General features: G+C 50.7%; 2 protein-coding genes across 18 annotated transcripts in view; one reads left to right on the forward strand and one right to left on the reverse strand.

Annotated features, from left to right (window-relative positions):
* The window catches only part of Hmbox1 (homeobox containing 1), a 144,412-nt gene extending 132,328 nt beyond the window's left edge, over nucleotides 1-12,084 (forward strand). For 6 of the 15 annotated variants that reach the window (XM_050152298.1, XM_050152302.1, XM_050152299.1 and 3 more), the window contains one exon: nucleotides 91-12,084. In XM_050152298.1, the coding sequence (XP_050008255.1) occupies nucleotides 91-228 (138 nt within the window). In that variant the 3' untranslated portion in view covers nucleotides 229-12,084. The remainder of the gene's footprint in view (nucleotides 1-90) is intronic. The other 9 variants (XM_050152307.1, XM_050152310.1, XM_050152311.1 and 6 more) reach the window with 4 other exon arrangements.
* Nucleotides 12,085-13,854: 1,770 nt separating this feature from the next.
* Kif13b (kinesin family member 13B) overlaps nucleotides 13,855-19,315 on the reverse strand; it is a 147,007-nt gene continuing 141,546 nt past the window's right edge. For all 3 annotated transcript variants that reach the window (XM_050152296.1, XM_050152295.1, XM_050152297.1), the window contains one exon: nucleotides 13,855-17,384. In XM_050152296.1, coding sequence (XP_050008253.1) covers nucleotides 17,119-17,384 — 266 coding nt within the window. In that variant the 3' untranslated portion in view covers nucleotides 13,855-17,118. The remainder of the gene's footprint in view (nucleotides 17,385-19,315) is intronic.

The following is a 19,315-nucleotide window of genomic DNA, read 5'->3' on the forward strand; positions in this document are numbered from 1 at the left end:
CCCTGCACGGCACCCTGCATGCCTTTTTGTGAGCTTGAGAATTGTTACCAGCCAACGAATAACATTCATTTCTTATTTCTACACATCTAGGATGACAGCACGAGCCATAGTGACCACCAAGATCCCATCTCACTAGCTGTGGAGATGGCAGCCGTCAACCACACTATCTTGGCATTGGCCCAGCAGGGAGCCAATGAGATCAAGACAGAGGCCCTGGATGATGACTGATCAGGGAGGATCACACAGTTACTTAGTTTAGACGTAGCACCTTAGCAGACTTTCCTCGGTCCTTAACATGTGTTCTTACAGTATAACTTACAGTTTCTTGTATGTCAGGTAGCCGTTAGGGTCTTGTTCTGTGAAGATGGCATGGTGCCCTCCGCCTTTGCATATACTCTCTCAGTATTAAAATCCCAGTAAGTAATAACCAACCAACCAAACGTCCCTCTCCCAGCCCCTGAGGCTAAAGAAATCTTGCTGCTCCGTCTTAGCATTCCAAGAAAGTGCTTCCAGGTATATAGATAACCCTCAGTTCTCAAGTAGTAGGCTCTGTAAAATCTTGGGTACCTTTAGATTCATGTAACACTAGGCTCTACCCTGTTCCTGCCCCAAGACTGACAGGATGCAAGCTGAGGTAGTGGCACAGGACCAACAGACACCGTCCGGGAAGTATCCACGGAGCGCAAGGAACACTAGAGCCCCGCCTCAGCCGGAGAGTCATTGATTTCAGCTGCAATAAGCCGTGCCTCCTAGTCACAGCGTGACTAGACTATACTTCTTTGGGTGCTGTGCTAAGAACGTCATTGGAATCCCGAGCTCAGACCTTGGTTAGTGTTAATATGGGCAACACAGACATCCTTTCCTCTCGCAAGCTGTGTGACTTAGTAGATAACATACTGCCTTCTGCCTTTGGGACCACGATCCTAAAACGAAAAAAGACAAAAAAAAAAATCAAATTCTGAAAAGCAGAACCCAGCTTGAGAGCATAGGGGAAAGCATGAGCTGAGTGTCAGATGGATGCTAAGCCCAGTTCTCAGAGCCGCCATACATTCCACAGCGTGGTGCCAGCCTTCCTGGGAGAGTGCTGGAGATACCATGCAAGTCGCTTTGTCTCCTTGGTGCCCCCTCCCTGCTACCAAACACGTCTCTGAGGATAGAGCTGAGGTCAAGTGAGTGAAAGGTCAGGCTTTGTACCCATCCCCTGAAGCCTCCCAGGGTTGCTAGAACTCTCCTGGGGACTGTGCTGCCTCGACTGTCACAGATCCAGATCCTTGCCTAGCTAGGGGCAGAAAAAGCAGGGGACATTTACCACTTATATCCTGAGTGCGGGGCGCAGCAGGATGTGTCTGCTCTGCTCCCATTACTCTGTCCTTGTGGAGGTGTGAAAGCTATATTGCTATAGGCAATTTATTTAATAATTGGAAGCCATATTGATAATGGATGTGGTAATATTTGTAGTTTAATCTACTTTAAGCGGCAGTAACTAATGGAATTTTTTTCCTTGATCACATATGTAGCACTTTTGTTACTTTTTAAAGATATTTATATTTGATAAATCTTTTTTTCAATTTGAGAACTCAAAATACCAAACAGTGAACTTATGTTATAAAGTCACCCTGTGATCACCTTGTCATCTAGTAGCAAAATGATGAACTATTCATGCATCAAAGGAAATTACATCTGCTGGCCTTGTATGAAAATGATCCTGGCAACCTGATTAAATGACACACTGTCACTGTGGGCAAGAAGAAGCAGCCTTCAGTGTGTTGGTACAGTGTGTGTCTGAGAGAGGCAAAGTGTTTTCTGCCTCATCCCATCTCTCCTCTGTGTGTCCGACAAAGCCTTGTTTGGAGGGCAGTGTGGAGTGGGCCATTAAGCAGGGCTTCCGTCTTTTTGTCCATTACCTGAACCAATTTCTAAGACAGAAAGTAGGTACTGTCTCCTTAGATCCTCCTTCACCAAATGTGTTTAACTTTCAGAGCTGTTGAGAGAGGAGGGCACACTGACCCTCCTCCCCTTCTTGCTGGTGGATCCTCAGTATCCACAGCACTTAGCTGGTCTTACTGGGACACACTCTGACTGGATGATCCCTTTAGCTGTCAGTCTTGGTTACATGCGTGTGAGGAGTCGTCTTTGAGGGGCCTGAGGATACCACCCCACCTACGTCTGAGACTTTGAAGAGCACTAGGTAGGGCCTGGTCCTGCTCCTGTCCATGGATTTCAGGGGGAAACGTGTGTTTTTCCCAGCTCCGAAAACTGAAGTAAAATGGAGCCATCTTCTCTTACTGTAGTACTTGAACCCACAAATTTAAGAGTAGCATTTCTTATTCTCAGGAAAGAGCGCCCCATACCTACTTAGAATCTTCCATGGTTTATTTGATTTATTTTATTTCACTTAGGAGATTGTATTGTCTTTCTTTGCTTTTGTTTACTCAGAGGAATATACCTATTGTGTCTTTCCATTGTGGTTGGGTTTTGTCTGCTCATTCTCAGTTGAATCAAAATGAACAGGAGGGGGAACCATATTTTTCTGATGAGCCACATCCATGATTGACCACGAGGTCATAGTAACTGACGACTTCTTTATGGTGCCATTGCTCGTGTCCTTTGTTCTCGCTCGCCTTGTCAAGGGAACAGACTTCAGCTGTTCCGACAGCTCCAGTTTCTAAGGGAACTCTGACTGCAACAGAAAAGCAAACCCTTCTGTTGTCTTAAGACCTTTGAGAGAGAAGCAGGGGATACGGCTGAGGCTAGAGCTGGCTGGTGCAGGCAGTTCCAGCTCTGTGTGGCAGTGTGGTAGCCCTGGGAGGGCACAGCTGCCACAGAGGCTGGTCCTGCTGCTGGAGAAACTGCCGCATGCCCACAGACTCACACAGCCTTACACGGAACCTGCGCTTTCTGACCCACAGTAGGAATTTGCTTCTTTGGGAACAAGGTTCAAATCTACTATCAGGTGATTTCCTGGGGGTCACCAGGTTCTACTCTTGTGTCCCGGTCCCTGAGCTCTCGGGGTGGCCTCAGAGCTGCCACATTCACTCCTCCTTTGGGTGGTAAATCTTTCCTGAAGATTTTCCGGGTTTTAGGTATGGTATCAAATTAGAAACTTAAGCCTCCCAGCTGAAAGGAAAAGAGTTCTGCTCTTGCTTGCCTGTCTCTGCTCTTACCTCCTCCTGTACTTCTGTGGCCCCGGAGATCTCTGTCAGGAGTTGTGCCTTCTTGACCAATGAAGATGTTAAAGGGGGGGGGGGGGGACAGGCATTCAGAGAGTGTGGTGAGGTTTTATTTTTTTCAGGCACTTCGAGTTACTATTGCTGGGTAGGAAGGCAACTTCTCACCTTCTAGTACCTTACATGACGACCTGTTAACAAAGGACCATCTTAAGATATTCCTGCCTATCTGAAGATAGTCGCAGCCAGCAGCAGAGGATAGCCAGGAAGGGCAATACAGTGCTCTCCTGTGTGCGACTGTGCAGTGCCCTCAGGTCACAACAGCCACACAAGGCAGGCTACAGGAGGAGGGACCTGGAATGGGGAGGCAGACAGCCCCTTGGTTCCGTGACCTTGGAAAGACAAGAGTGAGCTGAAGCCTGATTGGGCTCCTGTACCCCACTCCAGAGCTCCAGTTCCTGGGAGGTTCATCATTCAGCCACACCTAGTTTTTTAGGAGCAGATACCTGGATTTATTTTCACCTCGTGAGGATAGCATACAGAGAGCTGTGATACAGTCATCTCAGCTCTCTAGCTTTAGGAATTCTTGCTTTAAATTCTTCTTGGCCACAGTCATCAGGCACCAGCGATAGAGGGCCCTAGTCCACAGGGACACTCCGTCTCTCTCCATCCCCTCCTTCCATTTTGTGTCAGCACTGCATCTCTGTCTGGAGCGGACTTCACGAGACATTTTCTCTCGCCTGATCCACCCCCAGACTCGAACCCTCCTTCCTCTTTTGGGTAGCCAAAACTCCATTTGCCACACCCACTTCCTTTGTCTACACTGAGAATAATCCCCTTTCCACAATGACTTCTCTAGTCTGTTGTAAGAATGTTTCCTTCAAATCTTTATTCTCTCTCATCCCAAAAAGGATTTGGTTAGAAGCAGCATCACCCACTGCATCCCCTTTTGTTTTCGAGACAGGGTTTCTCTGTGTAGCCCTGGCTGTCCTGGAACTCACTCTGAGACTCACCAGCCTCTGCTTCCCGAGTGCTGAGATTATGGGCAACATTCCCCAGGTGGTGGTGGCTCACGCCTTTAATCCCAGCACTTGGAAGGCAGAGGCAGGCCGACCTCTGTGAGTTCAAGACCAGCCTGGTTTACAGATCAAGTTCCAGGACAGACTTATAGCTACTGAGAAACCCTGTCTCAAGAAGCAAACAGACAAAAAATCCTAAACATTCCCATTTAACTCAATTCTACTTTTATATTATTTTCCTCTTATTTAGAGAACAGCCTGAGTTTTTCCCATGAACCTCACCAAGTTCCTAGGCAATAACTTTTCTTGTGGTCGGTGGTCTTGTGCTCAGAGGCTCTCTGCCTCCTGCAGTGCATCAGTCTCTGTGCGTCTCTGTGACGTCTCCCTATTGCTATCATTATCAGCTGTGTTTTACTACTGCAGTCACTGAGGCTATTCGAAGGCCAGCCAAGTCCACTTACAGCTATACTGAGCCAAACTCATTTTTTACGATTCTCCAAGTGAAGGTTGGCTGCATCGACCAGTTCTGCTGTGCATGTGTTTGAGTGGGAGTGGATTGGGATGCACTGGGGCAGGGGTAGGAATTACACGTGCACCGCATGCTTTGTGTGTGCACAAGTGTGCTTACTCGGGATCGGGCCACCAGTTATCAGCCATACTAAATTTAGCGACCTGAGCGAGAGCTCTGAAGACCCTTTAGCAACCGTCTCCGTGTCTTGTGTTGTGACTGTCACGGTGAGCACCTGGACAACCGTGAGGCTTTCCAGGGAGGCAGCCAAGCATGGCCAGCCGCTTTCTAAGGCTGTCATGGTAGCCTGTGTTAAGAACAGGGGCCCTGCCCTGCACATCCTCCTTCATCACACACCCTCCATTTCAGAGATGACCGTCACTTTAAGAGGAGCCCTCATTGCACTAGAGAACTGACGTACGAAGGCAGATCGGTGTTCTGGTTGCAGAAGCTTCTCTCCTACAGAGTGTGTTCCAAAAGGCTTTTCTTAAAACCGTTTGTTTCTAAACTGAAGGGCAAACATTATGCTTGTGGCAGATACAGGTCTGACAGATGCTCAGAAATGAAGCCTTGTGCCCATCTATGGACTGTTAGAAACTGAAGCCTGAGAACTAGAGGTTTCTTTAGCTACTTCATTACACTATTTGGGGGGGGGGGGCTGTTAAGAAAAAAAAAATCAGAAAAATCAGCTAGTAACCTGAGCCACCCAGACCTCCACAACACTGATTTTCTTCTTTAACCAAGAGGGAAGGTTCCTTCAGCTGTCTGTCATCTCATCACCAAGGGCCCAGTTGTCCTCCCAAGCTGCTTTATCCTTCTTGACATCCATCAGAACTGAATGGAGTTGGTTCCTCTCGGGGGAGATGTGAAAAGTCTTCTTCCACTGGTGGGGTTCCCTCCCAAGACCATCCCGCCCTTCACCACTAGCCCTTGCTGGGAGCAGGGGAACTCCGCTGCCTCCCTTCGCTGCAAGACCTTTCTGTTTGCAGGCTGAGTACTATTGTTGGGGAACTTGGTGCCCCACTTAGAACACCCAGGAGGCCAGCTCCCCTGACTCCATGTCCGTCTTCTCTCTCTTTAAATAAGACTGGCTCCATACAGCCATAATTAACTCACAAATTCATGGTGGTGTACTGTGATCAAATGAAGGTTTGGCTGAGTCTTTTTTCGAACTGTAACCATGGTAATTGAGGAGGGAGCGAAGAATGAATATATAAAAGTATAATGGCAATTGTTCCGAATGACTGAGTGTCCTCCTGACATGTAATTAGCTGTTTTAGCAGGATGTAGATTGGCATGGTCATAATTAAGAGGATTTCTGTCCTTTATGTGATTGAGAATAGCAGAGCACCCATCCTTGTTCCCTTCCAGCACTAATGCTCCCGAGAACATTGAGAACAGCAGCTCAGTAAACCAAAATAATGACATAGGATTCATGGCTCACCCGGGTGAGAGAGGATTGGGAATCATATCCGGTCCAGAATAGACTGCTTTTTGCCTGCATCTGGCTTTGAAATTCTCTGAAACCTCTCGTGTCCAGTTTCAACCTATTCTACTTTGGCCAGAAACTAGTCAACAAACTGAGACAGCCTCTGGCCGAGCCTCTGTCTCCATCCTCTCGCCGGTAGCTGGGGTACCTCTCCTGGGGATACCTGCTGCTTTACTGGGCTTCGTGATATTTTTAGGCTTTTCCTTGGAAACTTATTTCCACTGCCATGACCATCAGAAAGTGTCACATGGGAGTTTAGAGTTGAGTAGTGGTTTCCTTATGGGACCATAAGGCCCAGAACAGATAACATGACAAGAACAGGTACACACAGGAAGGTGTGAGCTCAGGCCCTAGGAGCAGGTGTCCACACACCCCATCTTGCTCATGTCAGGCTTGTTTGGCTAATGCACGCCTCCTAGTGATTGTCTGCTGTCAGTGCTGCGTTCTTGACTCTTCAGAAGCCCCCCAGTTTGTTTATTTTCCTTGTGCGCCTGTGCCTTCAGGTAGGCGTCATGTAATCCTCCTAGCCTGTGGCGTCCTCACGACCAGGAACTGCAGGAATTGCTAGTCCTCCAGCTGATGCTTAGTTTGTGCTTTTTTTTTTTTCTTTCTAGTCATCCTTTGCAGGAGCCTTGGTTCAGTTAGAGGAGCAGAAGGGTCCACAAGAATGCCAGCAGCTACCAGTGCTAAGTGGCCTTTTATAAGCTCTCTGCTGCCCGTGAGGCTCAAGACTCCGGTGAGGTTAGTTGGAGTCCATGAGCCCTGTCCTTTCTCAGGCTGGACACTGTGGGTTTGGGTAGTAGCTGTGTGTGTGTCTTCACCCTTTCTACAGAATGCCCCTCTCACCAGAACACTAGTCAACCAGGATGCTGGTCTTAGCTCTGTCGTGTGGAGTGGCTGGAGTCGAGTACTTGCCTAGAAAGGTCTAGATCGCCCTCTTCCCTCAGCACACAGACACACAGAGAGTGTGGAAAAGATTCTGTTCATGGAGATGCTTCGGTTTGATTCCTCCAGATACCTTCAGTGAAATGTACACAGGTCAGACGTGCGCTCCTTGGAACCTGGCTGAGAACAGTGGATTTTGAACCCTGTCTTACTTTCCCAGCTGCTGAGTGATAGTAGTTATCTACGTTTCAGCCTTCTGATTCAATTCTGAAAAGACACTATTTGGGCTGATCTTGTGATTTGTACGATACGTACTACACACAGCAGTACGTAGGGTCTTTGGGGGACCAGAATTGGCATTCAACAAGAAGTCCCTAATGTTAACCTGCTTGGGTGCTCCAGGGGGCCACTGGTTAAAAACACACTACCCAAGGTACATAGTCCTATATTCCTACAGATACCCCCACCTCAACACACAAAACTGGCTTAGTTGTCAAGGACAGTGTAGGTAGTATTTGCCTCTGAATAGCTTTTTTTAAAAAAAAAAAAAAAAAAACTAATCCCAAAAATGATTATTGTAAGAATCGGAAGATGCTAGCATTTGGGGAATGTGTCATCTTGTTCTGCTGAGGTCACTGCCAACCTGCCTGCTGTTCTTTGGCAGCACTGGGTCACCCCAGTGCCACAGACACTTCTGTCGTCCTCTTCTCTGCAGCCTTCTGCTGTAGGGTGCTAGCCCAGCCCTCCCCACTTGCCGGCGACTGCCCTGAAGCCTGCTCTTTTCAGTTCTTGCAGCACTTAACTCCTGGGACTTGGGCATCATGCTTGAGTTCCCAAGTGTGTGGTGAACACTCCCACGAACCTGCTGTCCCTCTACCACAAGAAAGGGAGGTAGGGGCATTAAAGAATCCAAGGTTCTGGTGTTGGGTATCAGGGCCATGCTGCCATGACCTTGGCTCCTCATCAACACTGACCACCCCATAAGTAAATGCCTGAAGATGTCCAAATTTAGGCCTAGAATAAGAACTTCTTAATATTTGGAATCCAGGAATAGAGCAAGCTGCCTCAGGATCACGTGGAGGCTTAGTATTGGTCGGGCACCAAATAAGGGAGATCTTCAGGTTGACCTGTTCCACTCCTCTCCCCACCTTCTTTTCTAGCTCTTTCTCACAAAAGTAGGTTCTCCAAGAGTTGGCTGGGTCACTGTCCTCTTCCCATCTCTTGTCACATCATGGGTAGCCTTAAAGCCCAAGACAATGGAAAGTACTTGAGGAACAAGGCTCAGGGACCCAGCAGGCCAGCTCCTGGAGCTTCTGACACCTTATTACTACACTAGCTGGCCAGAGTGTGTGTGTGTGGGGGGGGGGTCTTAACATTATCCTCATTTTGCCCCCAACACCTTGATTTGGAGAGAAAGAATATGTGTGCCTTTCATTTTGGTATGATCAAAATTTTGCATCTCTGTTGGTGGCCAAAGGTGCCATGGAAATTGTGGAATAAAATCAGTGCCTGTTGCCTACCCAGGGCTCAAGACAGAGGCCAGTCCCAGGGACTTGTGTTTGAAGGTTCGTTGCTCCCTCCAGGATTTCGCTTCTCAGCGCTTCCAGGTCAAATCTCTCCAGTCTTGTTTTGTATCTTCCTAAGCCCAGAAACCCCTCCCATTTTGCTTTACTGGAACTAAGAGCCCAGCCTAAACCTGTGAGGCTGTCTGTCCACTCCATGGCTTGCTGAGGCCATTAGACTAGAAAACCAAATGGCATTAGAGTTCTATGAACACAAACAGCAGCCACTCTGCTGATGCTTCCTGGGCCCTATCCTATCTGCAGGCGGGGAGGTGCCTGTGGGAGTCGTGTGTGCTGAGTGGAGTGAGTGCTCGTGGCTGCTCTCAGAAAGCAATCGCTTTATCATTTGCCTTGATGCCCATGTTGACTGTACTGAAATCTGTGGGGACCTCATCATGCATCTCTGAAAATGGGCACCAGAAAAACCAAACCAAAGTTCTCGGGGTGGGTAGAGTTTTCCTTCCAAGCACTGGTCATTCTGGCAAGCTTTCTCCTTCCTGCTCTTTGGTTCTCCCACAACACCACTATGAAAGCTCCCTTCTCTTGGTGGTTCTCACAGTGACCCTGAGCAGTGTCAGGGTAGCTGCATCTCGTGAGGTGCAGATCAGGGACCACAGTGGCCAGACTGGTCCTGCGCCACTACATAACTTCACTGGCTGCAAGATAGGACACTCTCTACAGGGTGCCAGGAGTGTGGCAGTTGCTCCCCTGGAAGAGCCTACAGCCTTCTCAGAGATCATGGGCTCAGCCTCTCCTCCATGGTCATGGTTGAGTCGAGTCTGCTGTACCTTCCGGGATAAAATTCTCATTTATGTTAAGTGCCTAAGCAAGTTACAAACCTCTGGGACCTGCTGAGAGTTGGCTTGTGTCCTGTCCTGCCCACCAGTGTACCTAGCCTCAGGGTGGGTGTCGTGCACCCCCCATCCACCCAGTGCCCCTGCCATTCTGCCTTCAGAATGGTCACAAGGGCAAGCGAGGGGAGAGGGCTGGCTTTGTCACTGTCTCCTGTGTTCCTTCTGTTGATGTGACTGTGGTCTCGAATCCTAGGTGGGTTTTAAGGAATCTACTTAGCTAGGTCTAGCTCAGCGGCTACCGAGTGAAGCAGCAGGCGTGAGACAGCTTCTGCCTGTTAGCACTGGGGGAACATTCCAGCTCAGACAGCTGATAGGCAGGGTTCGTGGCTGATAGACCTGTGCCCTTTTGCCACCACGAGTACTGGAGCCCAAGGCCATCATCAGTAGAGTCGCATTAAGACCCAATGTGCATTTTTCAAAAAGCGTTGTTTTGTTTTGAAGATCAAGTCTAAACTAGATTCAGGCCTTTATTTACATGAGGGATAGGACAGATTAGTGACTGTGCTGTGCTCTGTTGTGTAACACAGGTGACGAGTGGGACGGGAACAGTCCATATACAGACACCGGGGTTTCTTTTGTTCAGACAGTGGGGTAGTGCAAACACTGGTCCTCTGCATGTAACAGGCATGGACAACCTTACCAGTAAAACTGCCTTACCTAGAGAAGGGAAAGCTGTGGGTGAGTGGCCAAGTGATGATGAAAACGAGGCTCTGTGGAGCATGCCTACCATGCTGCCCCCAGGGGTGCTGTTACCCACTCCCCTAGATGCAGCACTCATGGCCTCGGGCACCTGCTGGGCCCAGTGAGACTGAGGAATGTCAACCAAATGCATGACTGAGGGGGGACAGCTCTGAGGCAGAGCAAGAGGGTCAGGGTTCTGGGCCCTGACTGGACTTGAACATTCTAGCAAGAGCAGAGTGCTGAGGAGTGGCAGCCACTCCTGTTGGAGCACAGCTGGTGGAGCTCACCATGGGGCTGGGAACAAGCTGGCACGGCCAGCTGGGAAGTGGAAAGCAGGCTTCTATGTTTGGACCAGACACCAGGGACCCGATGTCTTGAGGTTGCCCGCAGGCATTCAGTGTGACTGTGTAGGATCCTGCTGGATGGGTGGGGGAAGGGGGCAGAGCGCCCTCCTGGCCTTGGCCATTGTGTGTCTTAGTCTCTGTGTTTTCCTTTGGTGTCTCCTCTGGTCTCTGTCCCCATCTTGTGTGCCATGTATCCCTGAGGGTGTTGCACCTGTGTCTGAGTCTGCTGTAAGGTGTTCAGTCTACCTCAAGGGGTCATCATGGCAAGCTCTGTCCACATGGAATCCTCCTTACATGCCACACACACTGGAATGTATACCGTCCCACCCTATAACCTCCTGACCCCATCTTTTCCCGTAATCACCACAGACTCCTAGTGCAAATTGGATGCTGCTTTAAATGTGAAAAAATTGTTCAAAAGCTATAAAATCTGAATGAAAGCTAAAGCTGAATTTATAAGCCTTGTTGCATATGAGCCAAAAGTGCAAAAAGCTCTATAATGAACTAACCTGCCACTCGTATAAATATATATATAAATATATTAAAACCAGACTGTTCTACAAAATTGTGTATTTGTATTTTTGTGTACGTACGTACAATTTTCTGCTAAGCAGAAGGAGGGTGTAGTATAGGGCGCTGTGAGAAGAGATTTGGTTTGATCCCATTTCTTTGTTACTATTTTTGTTAACATCAGATGCCTGTCTTTGTCTTCTCTGTGTATGACACTGTTTGGAAAGCTGCAGTATCCTTCTTCCTTAGGCCGGAGTCTGTGATGATAAAGCTGGGGTGCAGAGAGGTGTCTTGGCCACCCAAAGAGGGAGCAGGCTTGACTCCCATCGTGCTCCTCGGGAGTAATGAGGCGGCCCTGAGGGAGGGAAGTAGCTGCACCCTGAGGCTAGGCATGGCATTCTGACTTGTCTCTGGAAAGCAAACTCCCCTTCTAGAAACCAACTTCCCAGACAAGACCACTGGATACTCAGACCCAGGGAGCAAGGGGAACTTCTGTCTGTTGCCCAGGTGGCTCTGCCTGGCGTAGCACCCAGCCCCCTGGCTGTCACTGGGCCATGCACCCCTTCCAGGTAGCTGCTGCCTTTTTAGACAGGGTTACCAGATGCCTCCCTCTCGGAGCTGTCACCTGACCTCCTGCCCTTGACCTGGAGCATCTCAGAACCCACTTTGCCGGTGCTAAACAGGAGAGGGGTTAGAGTGGCTGCCAGTAATGGCCAGAACCAAACCATCGGAGGCCAAGACAAGCTTGGGTGCCCGCCCATGTCCTCCCAGCCCCTCCTGGGCCCGGGTGGAGCCTGCTCTAGGAAGTGATACTGCACCTTCCCAGTAGGACTCGGATTCTAACAATGTGTGATGATGACTGTAGCAAGAAGCCCTTGTTTCTGGATGTAAATGGTCAAAGAAACAAGAGCTCTACTGTATTGATTAAATAGTTCCGACGAGTCCTGTTTCATTGTACTCCTATTCTGGATTAGTGCCTTTTGGACAGTAGACTGTTCTGTAATTAAAATGTAGTATACTGCTTTTTTGTACAGTTTTGTTTTAATAAAACTTTTTTTTAATTTGTGTTTATTTTAGTATTGTACCTATTAGAGAATAAAATGTATAACTGAACAAAGGCTGTCCGGGATTTCTTTGGATCCGAATATTTAAGGGGCAGGGGCTGAAGTGGGTACAGGTGTCTGTTCTATGCAACCTCCCTTATGCATTTTTAGGGGTTTGTTTTTGTTTTCTAGTTTGGGAATCAAACCTGAAGTCTCTCACATTCCAGGCAAGAGCCCTGCCCGCAGCTCTGCCTTTTAGACTTTGCAAAGGGACGGGGAGCTGGGAGGTCCTAGTGTCAGAGCCCAAGCAGAAGAACCTCTGCTGTCACCTGACCCTGGGCCCCATGGTCACCCTGAGGGATCTTTTAAGAGTCCCCAAGCCCCCAACCACAGGCCTATTACTGTGTGGAGAGGGCCACACAGTAAGGCTTCACCCCCAGGATCACAGGCAGGCTTAAGGTGTCATTGCTTTTCAATCTCTCCATTTCCTCCTGTTGTAGCCAGCCCCGTTCTGGGCCTCTTAAAGGAGCCAGCTCCGAAGCTACATCTGGAGGCGCAGGAACAAAGCAGTAGCTTTGTTCTGTTGCTCTGGTTTTCAGTGGTGAGCAGAGCAAGGACCACGTCCCAGCCCTCCCTGTCCCACAGGCAGATCCATTGACCCTCCCTCCTTAGAAGACTGAGAACAACCAGTCTCCCTTTATGGGATGGCATATGGCTCAGCCTACCTCATGGGTCTGCATAGTTTGGCCCTAGCTCCTATTTCGACTTAAGCCTGAGTCTCCTCAGCCTGGGCACATGCACTACATGGCTAAGCATCTCCCTGGCGTACCCCCTCCTCTCTGCATCCAAGAGTGGATTCCTCAGCCCTTCCAGGCCCTGGCGCTGGCCACACTCCAGGCCCAGGATTGATACACACGTTTCTTGAGTAACTCAGTAAGCAAAGAGTGGATCAAGGGTGACAGCCACTAGAGCCCATGCCAGGGCTTGGTACAGCCTAGACTCCTCCTGCTCCTGCCAGGTAACAGCAGCCTGGGAAAGATGATGTATCCATCCCACCCCTCACCCATATCCTGCCTCATCTTTCACAGGACTGCCCCTGGCTGCCACACTCCTGTCCCTCTTGGCAGAGCTTATGTCTGAGAATAACTCTGCCGCACTTGGGAATACAAACAAGCCCTGTGCAGACAGAGCTGCCTGTAGTTGTGGCCACTTTCCCTCGGGCCTCCAGGTGGCCTTGACCCTGCATTCCCAGGACATTCTACTTACGAGAGTTGGGCAGAATGATGCACTGCCAGGGAGAAAAACACAGCAAGTCCTGTCTGCTGAAAATGGCGCTCCAGGGGAAGCAGAGGCGTCCTGGTAAGCAGGCCTAAAGTCAGGTTCCACAGCCCAAAGGGACTTGATCCACCCCTGCTGGCCAGCCACAGCCCTAATTGATGCCTCTTCCTAAAACACCTGTTCCAGGGTATATCCATGTCTGCAGCAGTAGAAAGGCTCTTCGCTCTCTAGTTGAGTCCAGAGTGGGGCCTATCCCACAGGCTGAAGCAGATGGTGACAGCCCTGCCTGACAGCTGAGGACCCACACATCCACACTGCCACCTGTGCTTAGCTTAGCCCTGAAGCCCGGTTACTTCCAAATCTATGGAGCACATAAGTCTGTGCCCTGGGGCCTGCTGCTCTCTGAACTCCTCTTGTCCATCTTGAAAAGCCCTGGGACCAGCACCAAGGGACAAAACAGTGAGCAAAGCCCGAGGTGAGGGTAGAGAAGAACAGCTAGGACTGACCTCCGACATAAGCAAGAAACCATCTGGCTTTATTTAGAAGCTGTTGGTCACTTGATAGAAAGGCATTTATGGTACAAAATTACAGTAGTTTGGTTCATCGTACAACATAAATCATCATCTTTACTATTCATTACAGGGTCTTTGGATTTTTAATTCCCATTTAATATGCACCAAATCACTGTAATCCTGGAATCAACATCCCTTCATGTGAGCTCGTATTTATATGATCCACACACCCGTGCTGTTCCCGACTTTCCCCACACCGTGGATATCCACAGCCCACCAGGAAGGCACCACAGATTTTAAGAGAAAGATGCTTTGGGTAGTGTCTGGGGCTGGAAGCTGGCCCCAAGGAAGGCACTAGAGATGGCCCTATAGTCTTGACCTGAGGTGGCCTGGGTCCTGAGGCACAAGAAGCTTCAAATCACCCTCCATGCACATCACACCGCATACACAGGCAGCTTGGGCAGGCGGGTTGATGCTGTGTGAGCCACTCGCCTGCTTCCCACATGGAGCCTCTAAGGTATGAGAAGTGGTGGGGACGACCACAGATGTGGAGACACCATCTAAACCTTTGCAGCTCCTCAGGGGCCATGTCCCTAAACACAACCCAGAAACAATGGCCCTCTGCCCCTTAGTCCTGGGCCCCAACTACACACCCACTACCTGCCTAAACTACCTGGTATTTTAGCGACCATGACCCCTGTACATCACCACTTTCCAGCTGCAAGTTAGTGTCAGCCTGCTCCAGAAAAGCATTGAGTAACAGCTCGAGGCTGCAGCTGGCCCGTGTGGCCTCATCTAGTATAGCAGCCCAGACAGCAGGGGACGTGAGGGTGCAGCAAGCCTAGGCTCCATCTCTTCAGACCCACCCTGAAGCGCCAGCTTTCCTGTGGTCACCTCCCTACCCTCACAGCAGGCACACACACAGGGTCCTCTCAGCTACAGGGACGGCTCATAAGAAACACCCATGAAGATAAACTTGCCAGCATGAGGCTCCAAACTTCACTCCCATTAAAGGCGTGAAGCACCAAGGTACATGAGAGCGAGGAGCCTTCTGTGAAGGCAGACTGCCCTTACAAAACACAGCCCCACAGTTGGGCCCCAGCGCAAACCACTTGAGGGCGGAGCTGTCCTAGCCGTGTTTGGGCCAGCTGCCTAGGAAGCTGGAGCGCTTCACCTGAAGGCTGTCCTGCAGGGCCCCGTGGGAATGGTGCTTTTCAGCAGCTTGGGAGTGGGGAGGGCTGGGGAGCCTCAGGTCCAAGGAGCTGGGAGGAGAGTGGGCTGGAAGGAGAGAAGGTCCCAGAACCACCAGACAACAGCTGGTCAAGCTGGATCACTCAGGACTTGCAGTGCTCTGGAGAGCCCCAGCTAACAAGATGAAGTCAGCAGTCCCTTTACATCCTGTTTGAGAAGTGACAGATGGCATAATGTCCCTTCCCCCAGCATAACAATACTGGCCCTATGCCTACAGGAACTACTCTCCCTAGCACACACTGCATGGCCGCCCCAGAGGGAGGAGGTACTCTGGGACTCTGCACTGCTCTCTGGGGGACACCGTGGACGCTGACTGGACAAAACCTCTAACTGAAACACAACCGAGAACTTCTGTGCTGGCCCCAAGAACAAGCCAGGCAGAACTGGCAGTGCTAACTCAGCAACACACATCTAGAGGGGATCCTCAAAATGCCAGCTGAAGGAGTTAAGAGGCCTGGTGCCTGCCTCATCTGTGCTGTTCCAGGAGATAGAGGCAGGTCTCTCCAGCCGGACCCTCTGCCAGCCAGGCCCCCTGGTGACTAGAGCAGAGTAACTCTCAACACCCCACCCCTGCTGGGGCTTCTGTGCAGGCTCAAGGCAGGGAGACCGCCATCCTTTGCCCTGAATCAGCCTCTACTCGGGCAGGGCACGCATCAGACGACACAGACTGTCCGGACTCAGTGCCAGGAACACTAGCATGGGGGCCACAGGGCCGGGGGGCGGGGCTGGGGTGATCTGAAGGGTCACTAAACCCACTCCCCAACAAAAGCCTTCTGGGGGTGGTTCATAAGGGTCAGAGAGTTTGAGGCCAGCCTGTTCTACAAAGTTCCAGAATAGCCAGGACTGTTAGGCAAAAAAAAAAACCCTGTCTCAAAAAATCAAAGACTCCGAGGGTCAAAACTTACAACAAGCTGCCAAGAATAACTTCCATTCTGAGCTGAAGAACAGGGCAGAACCTGGGACAACAGGACTGGGTGGCTTCGACCTGCCCGCTCAACCCCCACACACATTCCAGGGAGGAGGTGGTCATGTCCTGGGATCTACCATGACTGCAGCATATATCCAAGGAAGGAAAATGGAGGGCAGTTCTCCCCTCACCGCTGCCTGCCCAGCTGGTGGCCCACAGGTGTAGTCAGGGTTTAGGAACTGCCATGGAGGCAAACACTATCCAGCTGTTTCCTGAAACAAGGTACTAAGGGCTTGAGCTGTGTCAAGCCCCTGGGCCTGCCTTCACCCCAGTGAAAATAAGGCATGGTGTATCTGCATTCTAGCAACATAAGGGTGGCTTCATCTGCTGGCCCCCTCCAGCAGTACCCTCCAAAAGGCTGCAGCTCCAAGCAGCCAGAGGCAGTGAGTGCAAGGCAGGCCCTAGGCAGATAAGCTGGGACAGGCAGCGGCTGTGGGTCACTGATTATTTCAGCTTTTGAAAAGAATAAATTAAATAAATATAGTTCAAGCATCCTGTTAGGGAATGAATAGTCAAAAGGAGAGACTTTCTGGTGTAAAGACTGGACACCACACAGAAGGATGGACACGGGTTAGGGAGACTGGTGCACAGAGAGTGATATGGGCTGCTCCCCGGGCACAAGAGGGAACTCCTGTCTGTGGAGGGCAAGACACTAGTTAGGGTCATTGTTTAAATTAAAACATTAGTAAAGTCAGCAGAATAAGGAAAGGGGGAGCCCAACAAACCTGGCTGGGACCCCCCCCCCCCCCGTTTCAAGCAGGCAGGGAGGAACAGCCCTGCCAGCCAACTATCATCCCTCAAAGTCTCTGGGATCCCAAAACCTTCCACCCCAGCTGGAGGAGTGCAGCTGAGGAGCCTCTGCCTTCATCAAGTAGAGGAAGAAATGCAGCTTCCAGATTCCCAGGGAGGACGGAGAACCAGGTTGCCCACCATCCCCGCATCGTGCAAAAAGCATTCATGGCCCTGCTCCCATGGAAGGGGTGTCCTCCAGGGAGGTACCAGAAGGTCTCCCCCTTCCCATCAGTGTCCACCAGGAGTGGGGTGCAATTCAGCTGGCCCAGGACTTCCGGTTCTCAGGGTTCTTGTGGCTCCTGTCGCCCTTGGCCAATGCAGCTGTCAGTGAGGCCAGGTTGGTGGCAGAGCCCGAGATGGTAGCACTCCTGCGGGCCTCTGGGGCTCCCTGAGGCTGGAGCCCTGCACTGCGCCTGCGCCCAGGGCCTGCAGCCCTGCGGACTCGGCCCGGTCTCACCAGCAGCCCATAGCCAGGGTTGCACTTGAAATACTGCTTCCCGCCAATGGAGCCATCATTCTTTCCTGTGGGAAAAGGAGGAAGCGTCATGGAGGCACCATGTTATACACGGTCACCTTCCTCACTGTGTCCAACATGCCCACCCCCATGCCACCACCCAACCCAGAAAACAGGAGGTTCAGTGAGCCTAGAGCAGAGCAGAAGCCTCTCAAGACAGCAAACAGTGGCACCAGGGACCCACAGCCCCTTAGCCCTGTGCTCTCAAGCATGAGACAGAGCCTTGGACAGAGACCTGCTGAGGACTGGGGAGGCCACCAAGGCAGAGCTGGCTCTTGCTCCTCCAGGAGCACCAGTCCCTTTCCTGAGAACGCAAGTGTAAGCTTAGAAGGGCAGATGACCCAGGTTCGTCCAAGAAGCTGGCAAAATCACGGCAGAGTGTGTCAGCAGATGCCACACTGGGGTGTCAAGAACTGTAGGAGCGACAACTTCCTCTGACAGGTGAGTAGGGGATGTGAGAGGGAGACGGAGTAGACAGGAAAGAGCCCACCTGGGAGCCATGGTAACCAGGTTATCTTTCTTTTAGTGCCTGCCTTGCCTGCTCATCTCTGGGAAGTAGCCAGGGCCTGCAGTGGTCGCTCTGCCTCTCTCTTCAAACGTCCTCATACATAACCCTTTTGGTCACTGCCACAATCTCTTAACTGGCTACCTCTCACCCCAGCTCTGCCTCATCTGGTCTCAGCTAAGGGCCCAGCTGGCTGCATGCAGACCACAGCTCATTCCAGGTGTGACTCCCCAGTTGGGCCCCCCAGAGTACCTAGCATGGATCACGTGAGACAGGGTCCTTCCCTGATTTCCTGACATGCAGCTCTCTGGCCTTGCCCTTCGTGACCTGTTCTGATGTCACACACTATCTGTCACCTTGACACTCCTCCCAAATGATCCCCCTTTGACCATCTGTCCCCGGCTGCAGCTTCTACACATCTTCCCCAACCCTGACCACTGTTCACCACACTTCCCACAACCTTACCCACAATCCTCTCCAGCCCATACAACTGCCACTCCTCACAGTAAACTTCCTGTTCCCATTACTCCCCATGTGTATTCTGCAAAAAGTGATCTTTTCAAGCCCTGACCAAAGTACACTAACTCCTACAAAACCCTTAGATGCAGACACCAGGCACCCCTCAGGCCTGTTGGTCCTCACACACAGGGAGCTGGGCCACACTCAGGAGCGCTGCCATGCTGCCCTGCCCGACCCTGATGGCAGCAGCCTTCCCAGCTCTGCTTCCTGTGTCCTTTGTTTCTCTGAATAGCTCGTGGCATTCCTGACAGCCGCCCTCCTCCTTCCTCAGCACACTTCTTTCCCTCACAGCACTTGTTCCCATCAGAATCTTATTCCTGTAGCGTTTTCCCCTCTGCACAGTTAAAAGTCAGGTGGGGGATGCCGCTCACCATCATGATGGTGAATTTGAACCTAGCACAGCAATGTGAACAAAAGCATGTGCTTAGGTAGCTCCTGTTGGTGAATTATTTACTAATTCTCTTTCATCCTGGAGTTCAGCTGCAGACACAAGACACAGGTTCTTCATGAATCCCCCTTGCACTTTGCAAAGAGCAGATCTGAAATTCTTCCCAGCCATGCTGCACTATCATCTGAACCACTTCCAATCAAGCTATTCTGTGTCCGATTATTTTTAAAGACAGTGACTTCAAAGGAAGCATTTGGCTCAGGGACGAGGGTATCATTTTGGCCTGTGCCTGCAGTCAGGAATGAATGGGCCTACGAGGTCACAGGCTGGTGGAGAGACAGTAGGGCCTAGTGCTGGGCTCTGAGAGTGCCCTCCTAAAGGCTGGAGTCCACCCTGGCAACAAACTGCTAGCTCTGAGTGTCCAGACAGTGGCAGGGAGCCAGCTCTCTCGGGTGGCAGCCTGGGCAGTTGTTGCTGCAGGAACAGGTGGACTGCACATCTCAGCCACAGTGTCCCTGAAGTCCAAA

The sequence above is a fragment of the Alexandromys fortis genome, unplaced genomic scaffold, assembly GCF_014885135.2.
Source record: "Alexandromys fortis isolate MF-2015 unplaced genomic scaffold, M_Fortis_MF-2015_v1.1 scaffold_75, whole genome shotgun sequence".
Classification (NCBI taxonomy): domain Eukaryota; kingdom Metazoa; phylum Chordata; class Mammalia; order Rodentia; family Cricetidae; genus Alexandromys; species Alexandromys fortis.